This window comes from Rhinatrema bivittatum, chromosome 9 (assembly GCF_901001135.1).
Source record: "Rhinatrema bivittatum chromosome 9, aRhiBiv1.1, whole genome shotgun sequence".
In the NCBI taxonomy this organism is placed as follows: Eukaryota; Metazoa; Chordata; class Amphibia; order Gymnophiona; family Rhinatrematidae; genus Rhinatrema; species Rhinatrema bivittatum.
Genome location: NC_042623.1, coordinates 247286843 through 247299677, shown reverse-complemented (window position 1 = coordinate 247299677; position 12835 = coordinate 247286843). Strand labels below are relative to the sequence as shown.

General features: G+C 43.2%; 1 protein-coding gene across 1 annotated transcript in view; it reads left to right on the top strand.

Moving 5' to 3' along the window:
• Positions 1-2209: 2209 nt before the first annotated feature.
• The window catches only part of NAALADL2 (N-acetylated alpha-linked acidic dipeptidase like 2), a 1070337-nt gene continuing 1059711 nt past the window's right edge, over positions 2210-12835 (top strand). Inside the window, exon 1 of the mRNA XM_029617369.1 lies at positions 2210-2343. Coding sequence (XP_029473229.1) covers positions 2301-2343 — 43 coding nt within the window. The 5' untranslated portion in view covers positions 2210-2300. The remainder of the gene's footprint in view (positions 2344-12835) is intronic.

The following is a 12835-nucleotide window of genomic DNA, read 5'->3' as shown; positions in this document are numbered from 1 at the left end:
TGCATTATTAAGTATCAAAGTTTTTCCTATGTGTTCTTTGAGCCATCACAGCTCCGTTTTTTTCTTAGTTCACACCCCGAACCGATCCATACGGTTCAGAATGGCAATGAGTAAGGGTTCCATCCGGTCGCCTGAAATTCCTATTATTGTTTGGAGATAATGTTCGCTTATAGTTCTTTATACACACAATCCCCACTTAATTTCCTTTTCTATAGTGGTATTATAGAAGATATTGTGGAAAAGTATAATTGAAATATTGTTTGTTATTTGCATTTGTATACAACTTATCTATTGTCACAATGTATAAATTGTGTAAAATTTAAAAATTCAATAAAAATAAAATTAAAAAAAAAACTGAGGAGAATCCTCTTATGTTATGGGGAACACAAGATATCTGTTAGTAACAAGAGTATGACTAAAAAGGTGCACAATTAGCAAGGAGCAGAACAGAACATTTCAAAAAGCCACTATGTCAATTGACCCAGCATTTTTGAGATTCATGCAAGACTTATGCTGCATTTTAATAGGGCTGCATGCTCCTTTAATAATTATCTTTCAACATGCCAGTTCCATGTGTTCTGCCAACCATTCAGCCTCTAGATGTCCCAAAAGGTCTTCTGACAGGCCCACCATGTATCCCAAATAGTGATCTCCCATTTTAGTCTCCCGTGTGGACTCTTGGCTCAGGCAATATCAGGATCAATGGAATGTGCGAGCCTTGCTCAAGCGCTGTACATAATGGCTTTCTCATTACTTATCAAGGGGTCCTGCTCAAGGCCCAGGTAAAAACCATATAATCAGTCTCCTGAAAACTGAGGCTGAGAGTGAATTAGGGTGCTTGACCAGGCCAGTTCCCCATACCCCCTTTCGCCACAATGTTTACATTGTGTGCTGATCTATTTCCTACTTATTTGTTGTAGATCTCCTGAAAACTTGACTGGCTGGGATTGCCCCAAGAACTGGGTTCACTGGCATCCTAACATGGAATCATGGCAGGGTCCCAGGGACTTCCAGGGACATGGCGACATGGCCTAGCGTACACCGTATCAGGCTGGTAGGCATATGAATTACCAACTGCCTAGTTAACCCACAGCAGGTAGTTGGACAATCTAGGCAGGTACTTTGTGTCAGATGTAAAGTGTTATTCTTTGTAATTTCTAAATAAAGGTGGAGCCTATATGTCCACTCATGGCTGACTTATTGTCTTTAGAGAAATCGGATAGGAGCAAAAGAGAACAAGGGAGTCATGGCTGCCCAGGTTACTGACCAATAGGCATTGAGGAAAAAAAAGATGGTCCTTCATACCTTGCAAAATGAAATGTGAAACAATTGCTAACTACAGATTGCTGCGCAAAACTACTCATTTGAAAATGTAATTAGGAGCAAACGAGTTTTTCCATAAGCTAGAGTAATAAGTTGTGCTTAGCTGTGTGTACATGTTAACTTACGACTGTACACAAAGTTTTGTGCACACAACCTTACTTTCAATTTAGCAAGGAGTTTGGAGTACAAAAAAATGAGCATGCAAATATGAGTACAAATCTGCACATAAATTAGCCCTCTTCCATGCAAATCCCATGTTAATCAAGGCATTAACTAATATATTACTCCCCAGTGCAGAGAGGTGCATAGGCTTAATGTTGGAAATGTCTCTCCTGGTCAGAGGTGAAGTAAAGTTAGTCTATGGGGTTTGAATGTGTTTTTTGGTGTGGGGGTCCTGCATGGAAGATTTGTGCACAAAGCGTGTTTTATGTGCAGAAATCAAATATGTGCTGAAAATGGGATTTGTGTGCATAGCATGTTTTCGGTGCAGAAAACGTGGTTTATGCACATAAATCATGTTTTATGTGTGCTAAGCATATTTTTGAGCATCCATTTTTGGGTTGTGCACTTTTTTTTTTTTAACTCCTAATTCATTACCATACCATTAGCTTACTGGATCGAGAGTTAACTTCTTTTTAATAGCATGTGAGTGAAGAAAATGTGTGCTGAAGTTCAGCACACACATTTTTGATTCACATCTTATTACACAGGGCAGTCAGTTGTTAAAGCAAAGAGCTGAATCAGAAAACTAAAATTTCTTCTGCAACAAAGACGTGCTGTCTCTCACAGGGTACAGTAGTTGAAAGGATGTGATGTCAGTGGATAGAAAAACAGGTAAGTCAGGAAGCAGGATGCAAATTATTCACTGCAGAGAATAGGTATAGTATTACAGCACCACAACAGGGATTCAGAAGGTCAAAAGCTGCACTGTAACTGAGTGAGCCAGGAGACTTTCCGATCCTCTCAATAAATTAAAAATGGGGGAAAAGGAAGCAAACTTGCCTGCCATATCATTGCAAGGTAAGCTTCAACAAACTGTGAAATGAGTTTTGTGTTTAGAAGCAGGTGTTGTTTCAGAACTTGTTTACCTGTGGTTTTCAGACTGCTTTGAGCTGCAATATGTGGCTGATTTGTGTGTGTGTGTGTCTGTGTGTGTGTGTGTGGGTGTTGGTGGGTCAGGAGATGGGGGGGAGGCTGATTCATAGCTGTCCGCACGTTCAGTGCCGCCTGGAAGCAGTGATATTGGCAAACTCGCTTATCTCCGTAAGCTTTCTAGAATCTTTGCTGGAAGCTGAACCAGTGTTCTGACATATACACTTCAGTACTGAGGTTAGAATTTAATAGTACTGGAGGCTTGTCATTGTAATCTTTATCTTTCAGCTAATGCCCCCGAGTTCATTCTTGTACCTGTTGTTTCGCAATAAAGTTTTTTGACTCTGCTGCCTGTTACTTGTGGGGAATTTTGATGTGTCCTGGGTAGGATAACAGCCCTTCAGTAGGGTCTAAAGCAGAATATCTGGGAAAGAAGGAACCATGTACACTTATTTTATCTTCCTGATATTCTCTGTTATCAAAAAGCTCAAGGTTTAGTAGCCTAGCAGTAACTTTAAAGTTTAAGGGTGGGATATTCAAGCACTGTTATTGTCTGACAGGAATCACTACCATAAGCAAATTACTGGGCAGACTGGATGGACCATTTGGTCTTTTATCTGCCGTCATTGCTATGTTACTACTTGAGCTTCTTGAAAGTCAAAATCAGCCAATCTTTTTAAGCTGCAATTGCATCTTGAACTCAGTTTAACTTGTCAGTATCTTTCACCACAACAAGCTGCACCTTTCTCTCCTTTTAAAAAGTGTTTATGTCTGATTTATCTGCCCACTGACATTATCTGATTACTTTCTTGTTTCCTTCCAAGTTATTTTCCATTTATAAACTTCATCCTTTTCTAGAGCTAACAGAGGCCCCCTATTCACAAGTTAGTGGAATGGAGGGTTCATTGCTGTTTTCAGATAACCATAAATAGCATTTAGGATTTGTGTTTCGGCATGGATAGGGTGCCCTAACCAGAGTGCCGTGCAACAAATAACAATGCAGACACAATGTGCCCCTTCCCCAAAGAGCTTACAATCTGAGGCAAGAGGAGATAAAGTGACCTTCCCAAGGTCACAGAGGCAGAAGCAGAATCTAAACTTTGAGTTGCAGGTTTTCAGCCCATTATGCTAATTTTTTCTTCACCCAGGAATAATTGTAATTGAGTTTTTTTAGGGAGGAGTTTAACTATCAGTATCAGAGATTAATAGGAAAAATCCTTAAACAATAAAAAAAAACAACTAATGAAGCTGACCTCTTAAAATGTCAAAATTCAGTATGACCCTTATCTGTCAGGGTAGGAGTCAGATCTGGTGGAACAATTTGTACTGGACAATATCTCAATTAAGTGTAATAGACTGCAATATTTGTAATTCAAGACAAAGTGGTGGCTGTAAAGGTCATTTTAGCAGGGAAATTAGCAAGTGGTAATAAATATTATTTTAAGCACAATCTTTGCAAATTAAAAGATTTGTTTACTAGTGACTTTGTCCTGAGGCAATTATTTTTTAGGTTATCCCAGTTTCCTCCTGCTCTTTTGAGCATCCAGCTTAATCAGAAGAAAAAGCAGCTTTTTTAGGTTGTGCAAAACCAGTGGAGGGGTTTTTCACTTTTTTTTTTTGTAATGCCTCCATCTACCCCAGCCATTGCAGTAATGGTGCTTTCCCAGTGGCCACAGACCACAGCTTCCTCCAAAGCCTGCTACACTTATATCCCTGGGGGATCTGACCAATAAGTGTCAGCCCTGAAACGTCCTCCCTTGGCCATCTGCACTCCCTGCATTCCTCCTCCCCTTACCACTTCCACAGCACCCACACCGCCCTCCCCCCAAATCTGGCAGACCCAGAGAGCAAAGGCTAAGCCCAAGAATCAAACTGGGGTGTTCTGCAGTGCAGCATGCAGCGCTGTCACTAAACCCACATTTTGGTTGTTTCTGCAAATATTTTAAAGTTCGGTAAGATCCGATACAAACTGGCATGATCGCATCAGAGATCTGTGGCTGTAGGGCAGAGAGACTGCACTTTCACTGCTTCAAGCTTGCTCATTTTGGACAGCAGCCAGTGCAAACTATAGTACAGGCAGGCCAGACTAGTTCACCCTTTGTCATGCATTTCACCTCTGCTACTCAGTAAACCAGGGCTTCCCAAACCTTTCCTGTTAACCTACTCCTCTGTTGAGTTTTCTGGATACCCCCTCCATGAATATGCATGAGATATATCTGCATATACTGGGTCTCCGCTGTCTACAAATTCATCTCATGCGATCACTTGCATAGGTTTGGAAAGTCATGTGGTAAAGGAACTCCAGAAAGGGAAGCTTTCTGCTCTTTTATTTGCTGTGAAAATCATTCCACGGCTGTGCAGCTCCACCAGAGCCTTGGAGAGGATAATATCTCCCGAACGCTGTTGAAATATTTACATTTTTATGTTAGATGTGTTTGAGTTTAGACCACAGGGTGTGAGTGCTAAATATGTAAAAGTAAACAGACCTTTGGGCTGCTGGCTGTCGAAAATAAGGAAGTACTTTTAAAACGCCTCTCCTGCCTATCCCCCCCTCCCCCGTTACTACTTCTGCCAAACAGGCCATATTAACATTTTGGCTTTATTTCCCTTTTGCGCAGGTGCTAAACCTGAAACAAAATATTTTCTGTACATTTCCTTTCACTGCATTAAACAGCAAAAAAAAATAAAGCCAAGTTCAATAAATCTGGTTTACAAGGCTTTCTTCTGTTTTTACGGAGGGCTTTGATAACCTACAGAATCTGCCCCAGGAGCCTTATGGAATGAGACTGAAGGGCCTCAGTGCTTATAGGCAGGTGCTGGGACAGAGATATTCAAACTCCTCAGAGCCACAGTGCACAAGAAGAGAACATCATTCAGTAGAAAGGAAGTCTTAGAGCAAAAGTTATTGATGTGAGGCTCAGAAGGGATAAATCTGGGTAAAAATAAAAAGTATATTCTCACAAGAAGGGTGGAGGAAGCATGAAACAGCCTCCAAGCGAAGGAGGTAGTGAAGGCAAAAATAGTATGAGAACTGAAGAAAGCATGGGATAGAGAATCCCTAAGTGTCAAGAAGTGAGAATAAAGCTGTAGAATAAAGTGGGTTTTTTTAATATTGCTGTGATCCTCCTCCTAAACAATCCTTCAGGCATGATATTGGGCTGATGGGAGGAATGATTTACCTTCAGAGCACAAGGTACTGGATTCTGCGTCTGGATTCCAATAAAGAGCCTCCACACCATTATGGGTTTCCAAAAGCAGCTTTTACAACGAAGCTGCTAAAATAACTCGACATCTGGCACATATTTTCGGTGTAGAACCGTAGGATGGGGTTTATATGATCCTTCTCTGCATAACTTCCAGAGATTTCAATTCCCTCCAAGAATTTAGGTTCCCCTCAGACAGATGACGGTCTCCCTTTCCTTGGGACACCCTGTTATACCTTGGTACCAACACGTGATTTTGCATCTTTGGTTCCTGAGAATGAGTACTGGATGAGAAGAGGGGAAACAAAATGCAATTTCCAGGTGAAAAGAGGAATAAAATAGCAGTGGGGTGTAGTACTGTCCACCTGGCCAGAACGAACAAAAAGACAATGAAATGCTAAAAGAAATTAGCAAAGCTAACAGAATCAGCGGCACAGTAGTAATGGGTGATTTCAGTTACCCCGGTATTATTGACTGGGAGAATGTTACATCAGGACATGCTAAAGAACAGGGCCAGTGCTAGCTTTTTTTTGCTGCCCTGTGCCAACAATTACTGTGCTTCTCCCCCCTCCCCTGATTCATTCAGTCCTTGTCCTGGGCCCATCAAGAAAAGCCCAGCTCCCTCCAGCAATCTTATATTTTAAAACTGACACCTCACCCAAATGGAACCCATGGTCAAGGGAAGGGAATTAGGTACCCTAGGCAAACCTTACACACACACTGCCTCTCCCCCCCCCCCCCCCCAACACACACACACACACACATTCACACACACACTCCCACACCCTTTACAGATACACACAATTCAGTTATGCATGTATAACAAATTTTATATAAATAACATTCAAAAACATTCTGAGACAAAAAACATCACTGACAACATGCATATTATATTAATATGCACTGCTGTGGTGCCAACCAGAAAACACCGCACCACACTATGGAAGTAGACTTTTTGTAATGTGTGTTTGGTATAGGCTTGGCCCTCAGAAAGCCAAGAATAACCAGAATTACCATATTACATATTACAATATAGTAAATCTCCCATACCAAAACAACCCCAACAGCCAGCACTCAAACAGTAACAACCTTTTCTATGAAAAGGTAACACTGCACATATTACACCAGGCCCAAGCGCACCATATCCTCTGGCAGCTAATTGCAGATCTTAATTATGTGTTGATCGCAAAATTATTTTCTCTTATTAGTTTTAAATGTTTAACTTAGTAAAGTCATTGTGTGTCCCCTAGTCTTCGTACGTTTTGAAAGAGTAAACAACTGATTCACTTTACTTTTTCTTCCCAAAATATATGCCATGTCATAGGACATTATCTGTCAGGGCTCCAGACTTACTAAAATAATGTTGAAGCAGTAAAGTCTCCTTCCCCACTGCTATACCCCTTACTCTCTCTTTCTTCTGGGAGGAGGAGATTGAACTTTCCTGTAGGATGGATCTTAGAAGGAATTCAATTGAGGCTCATGAATGACAGATTGGATTTCTAACAAACTGCCTCATCTGTATCATTTCTTGTTTCTAATCCTCCAATCTCCCTCCCACCCAGGAATGAAGGGTTTGGAATATTTACAAAACATTATCTGTGCATCTGGGATTGTGACTTGTGATTCATGGATTGTTAACCCATGATTTGTGAGTTACTTTTCAGAAATCTGGTGTGCCTAATTTACTGAGACGCAAGCAATTTGAACTTAAGAAAGATATATGGGGATGACATAAGGCAGGGTGTCAAACTGGCAATCATTTTCACTTTTTTCTGAGCAGTATTTGAATCATTCATGCAGTACAAACCGGAATTTGTAATTCACCAATTATGGATCAAAACTTTCCCAACTATTGAGCCACAAGTCATTCAGATTTGTAGACTTTTTTGACAGCCTCTCCCAGTGATTTATTGACTGTAATTCAAGATTTATAAATCAGAAGTCAAAAGGAGTTTCTGATTAATATAGAGTGATGTGGACCATCTCTATTCATAGTTGGATCTATAATGACGATTTAAAAGAGCTGAAAGGTGTCAACTTCTTTAAAGGAAGTCTAAATGTAAGATTACGATTTAAGACCTGTAACCTGAGCAGCCTCAACTGTACTGCTAGAGTGAGAGGTGGAGGATGATGCAGATTTATCGTCAATATCAGACATTCAACAAGGTAACAGACACAGAACTGATTGGAACACTAATATGGCTGCAGCCTTATTAATAATTCTAACATTACAATCTGTCTACGAACCCGAGCTATCCAGAGAAGTACATAATAAGATTAGACTAGCGGACTTATCCAGGAATGATCGTTTGCTACCTAGGACTATTTGACCAGCCACAACAAGCAAAGTCATGGTACAAATAATGGCCAGGTATCTTCGGGAAGCTCGCCCCAGTCAAGCAAGGCTGCCAGCCCTCCAGGCTATCACACAACTATGTGGGAGTTGCCAGTCTGCTATCAAACTGGGACATGAAAAGCCTAAACTGCAGACAACCCCCCCCCCCCCCCCCTTTGTTGTGACTTGTAATTAAGTTTTGCCAGTCCCTTTTCTTTCTCTCTCTCCATTTCTCTCTGTGCCCCCCTCCCCCTTTTTTCTGGCTCAGGTACTCAACCCCTGGTACAACAAATATAGGGAATATGTAATAATCAATATACTACCAAAACTATTTTAACTATACAGTCATGACTCTCAACTATCTGCCCTGAACAAGTGTCAAATCCAACTATACATGGATGGGGTGGGAGGGTGGCTTAAACGTGGTTCCATGGTTAAGAGGCAAGAGAAGAAGCTGTTTGACCCTGCCACAGCTCTCCCTCCTCTTTCCTACCCCAATCTGGCAATGGTGTGAATGGGAGAGGACATAATTATCTCCCCTCCCCTGGCTTGGCATTGAGTGTGGGAAGGCTGCCAGAATCAGCATACCCCTTGGCCCTGCAAGTCCCCAGATTCTTGATTAGATGATGGTCTCATCATGTTGCATAGGGATGTGAATCGTGTCCTCGATCGTCTTAACGATCGATTTCGGCTGGGAGGGGGAGGGAATCGTATTGTTGCCGTTTGGGGGGGTAAAATATCGTGAAAAATCGTGAAAAATCGTGAAAAATCTAAAAATCTAAAAATCGCAAAACCGGCACATTAAAACCCCCCTAAAACCCACCCCCGACCCTTTAAATTAAATCCCCCACCCTCCCGAACCCCCCCCAAATGACTTAAATAACCTGCGGGTCCAGCGGCGGTCCGGAACGGCAGCGGTCCGGAACGGGCTCCTGCTCCTCAATCTTGTTGTCTTCAGCCGGCGCCATTTTCCAAAATGGCGGTGAAAAATGGCGGCGGCCATAGACGAACACGATTGGACGGCAGGAGGTCCTTCCAGACCCCCGCTGGACTTTTGGCAAGTCTCGTGGGGGTCAGGAGGCTCCCCACAAGCTGGCCAAAAGTTCCTGGAGGTCCAGCGGGGTCCAGCGGGGGTCAGGGAGCGATTTCCCGCCGCGAATCGTTTTCGTACGGAAAATGGCGCCGGCAGGAGATCGACTGCAGGAGGTCGTTCAGCGAGGAGCCGGAACTTTGCGCACGTCGCCGGCAGCCCTACTCCGTTCTCCAGTCCCGGGGGCTGGTCCAGAGGCCTCGACCACACCCCCGGGCTGGCGCCACGCCCCCGGGCCCGCCCCCAAAATGCCGGGGCACGCCCGGACACGCCCCTCCCTCCCCTTTTCGAAAGCCCCGGGACTTACGCGCGTCCCGGGGCTTTACGCGCGTCGCTGGCCTATGCAAAATAGGCGCGCCGGCGCGCAAGGGCCCTGCACGCGTAAATCCAGAAGGATTTACGAGCGCGGGCCTTTTAAAATCCGCCCCTTAGAGAATAGCCACTGCCATTAGCAATGGTAATATGGAATAGACTTAGTTTTTGGGTACTTGCCAGGTTCTTATGGTCTGCATTGGCCACTCTTGGAAACAGGATGCTGGGCTTGATGGACCCTTGGTCTGACCCAGTATGGCATTTTCTTATGTTCTTATGTTCTTAAATAACATCAATATATTTTTCTATTCTAAGCAATATATTAATTATTATAAACATTCTCCTTTAAATATAAGTAATACATAGCATAACATTTTTCCATAAATGGAAATATTTTTTCTTTATTTTTTGATGAGGATTTTGAATATCTTTTCTTCTTTGAATTTCATATAATTCAGTATGATGTAATAATTTTATCCATGTTTCATATAATGCTGCTTCTTCTTCTTTCCGGGACATTAATATATATTTTTTTTAGCCAATAAAAGTGATAAACATCATTTTTTTTCCTCATTGGACATTGTACTCATTTGTTCACATAAGTGTAAATACAATAATTTACCTGACCATTCAATATTGGTATTTAAAATTTTTTCTAAAAAACATTGTACTTTACTCCAATATATTTGTAATTTATGACATCCTGTAAACATATGACAAAAAGTACCATTTTGTATTTTACATTTTAAACATAAATTATTATTCAACAATCTCATATAATAACCTGTTGTTCTAGTAATATAACTTCTATGTATAATTTTAAATTGAATTTTTCTTCCTTCTTTCTCTGATATATCTGAAAAAGTCTTGTCACTTCTTTTTACCAGTTTGGCAATTCTTTCTTCCACCTGAAATTTTGCATTTCTTATTTCTTTTTTCATCCCTCAGTTTCACCAGGTATTCTTCCCTGTATTCCTCTTTTTGGGATCCTTTATACTTCCTGAAAGCTATTCTTTTTGCCTTTATTTTTTCAGCCACCTTGAGAATCAAATTAGTTTCTTTTTACTTGTACATGCTGGATTTCATTTCAGCTCACATTCTAATTTTATAATGATAAGATTAGTGGCAGTTGTATGCTTTATCATGAAGAAAATAATTCATCAATATCATGAAATCTATGTTGTTGGTCAAACATTTACTTAGTTCATAAAGCTAAAAGCCTTTTTTAACTTGGCATTCCATCCAAAATATTTGCTCCTAAACTGTATGTGTGTGTGTGTGTGTGTGACTGTGTTGAATGGCCTTTCCTTTTTTCCACGCTTCGTAAGTTCGGTTTTGACCCCACTTTTGTTTCATGGATACAATTATTATATAGCCCCATGACATACAGTATGTCTACAGGCACTAGTAGTAAATGGGCAACCTATACTTGTGGGCAGTGGGAGGGAGGGGGCAGGCATGCAATACCACGCCTAATACCACGACTATCTTAGCTGTGCTTGGGAGGAGGCATTGATCCAACTTAGTGCAGCCTCCAATGGCAGTAAGGCAAGTGCACCTGACTTCTGGGGAGTTGGTTAACCTCTTATCAATCGTCCTTTATTAAAGCCCAGTGCCCGTCCCCTGCAGTAGCAGTCTCACTAGACGTGGAAAAGGCCTCCCTTCCCCTAACTAACCCACCCCCCCAGCCCTATCTAAACCCTCACCAGCTCCAGCTGCCTGTCTGCTTCTCCTTGGGCCTTCCATGTGGCAGGCAACGCCACCGACGATCCTACCTCTCTTCATCCAGCTTTCCTTAGGCGCGGGCGCGCGCCTCTCTCCTCTTCAAGGGCCAGCCAGGTATGGCCCTCTGCTGACCCCTCCCTGGTCATTGTCCTCTTCAGCCCTATAAAAGGGCTCAGTGTCCATTCCAGTTTTGCCTTCGCAAGGAGTTGGTCACTCCTGGCATCCTGCTGTCCTTCGCTCCAGGAGTTGTCCTTGTTCCAGCACTTCTTCAAGGTCCTGTGTTTCCTGTTCTTCATTGGAGCTCCTCGTCTTGTCTTCTTGTCTACTTTCCAGTCCTGATGTTCCCCTGCTGTTCCAGATGTCCATGTGCCAGCCCTAAGGTCTGTCTCCTGATCCAGTATCTGTGTTCCAGTCCTGATGTTTGTTCCTGATATCCGTGATCCAGCCTGATGTTGCTGCTCCAGATCCTGAAGTCCATGAGTCTTCTGTACGTTTGGTACCTCGCGGCAAGCCATGTCGTGGTCCGCGACCAGCCCCATGGGCGGGCTGAGTAGGGCGCTTCATGATGCAAGCCTTGTTCCTTGTTCCTGAGTCTTCTGAAAGCCAAGTACCTCGTTCCTGAATTTCTGAAAGCCAAGTACCTCATTCCTGAATCTTCTGAAAGCCAAGTACCTCGTTCCTGAGTCTTCTGAAAGCTAAGTACCTTGTTCCTGAATCTTCTGTACGCTTGGTACCTCGCGGCAAGCCATGTCGTGGTCCGCGACCAGACCCACGGGCGGGCTGAGTAGGGCGCTTCATGATGCAAGCCTTGTACCTTGTTCCTGAATCTTCTGAAAGCCAAGTACCTTGTTCCTGAGTCTTCTGTATGCTTGGTACCTTGCGGCAAGCCATATTGTGGTCTGCGACCAGCCCCACAGGCAGGCTGAGTAGGGTGCTTCATGATGCAAACCTTGTACCTTGTTCCTGAGTCTTCTGAAAGCCTAGTACCTCGTTCCTGAGTCTTCGTCTATGCCTGAGTCTTCATCTGTGCATCCCAGAACCTCGTTCCTGAGTCTACGCCTGTGTCTGAGTCTACGTCTGTGCGTCCAAGTACCTCGTACCTGAGTCTAGTCTTAATCTCCATGTTCTGGTCTCCGCTGCCCTGGCTTCCACCCGGCCTGCCGCTTCTTGCCGTACCCTGCAGCAGGTCCGAAAGGGCTTGGAACGGTCAGAGGACTGTTCATGACATTCATTGCATTGTTGGTCTTCCGAAGCGTACAGGTCTGGAGGAGGGTCAGTATCTCCAGTCTTGTCCAGCCTCGCTCCTGTCCAGCCCATGCTCGGGCATGCCTCGCCTACCGTGGCACCTCTTCAGAGTTCCTCTGGGATCGAGCTGTGGCCCAAGAACACTCACCTCTTGGTAAGTGGGACCGTTCTCCTAGCGCTCCACAACAATATGAGTATATATACCTGTGTGCATGTGAAGAATAAGGGGGTGGGAAATGGATGGGGCATGGGAGTTCTGGGATGGAGCCAAGACTTACGCGTGTAACTCCAGATTTTAAAAACAAACCCCGCAGCACGCGTACACTATATATGTATGTAACTTTACTGCTGCTCCTGATGAGGAACAAGTCTGTGGATCTATGGCTTAGAGGACAGAGTGAGGTGTCCGGGTCAACTGGGCAGCAAACTGGTGGACTAATTGGAAAACTGGGAATGTGCCTCATGTGAGCATGTTTCAAAATTCGCTGACATACGTGTATAAAAGCTGAC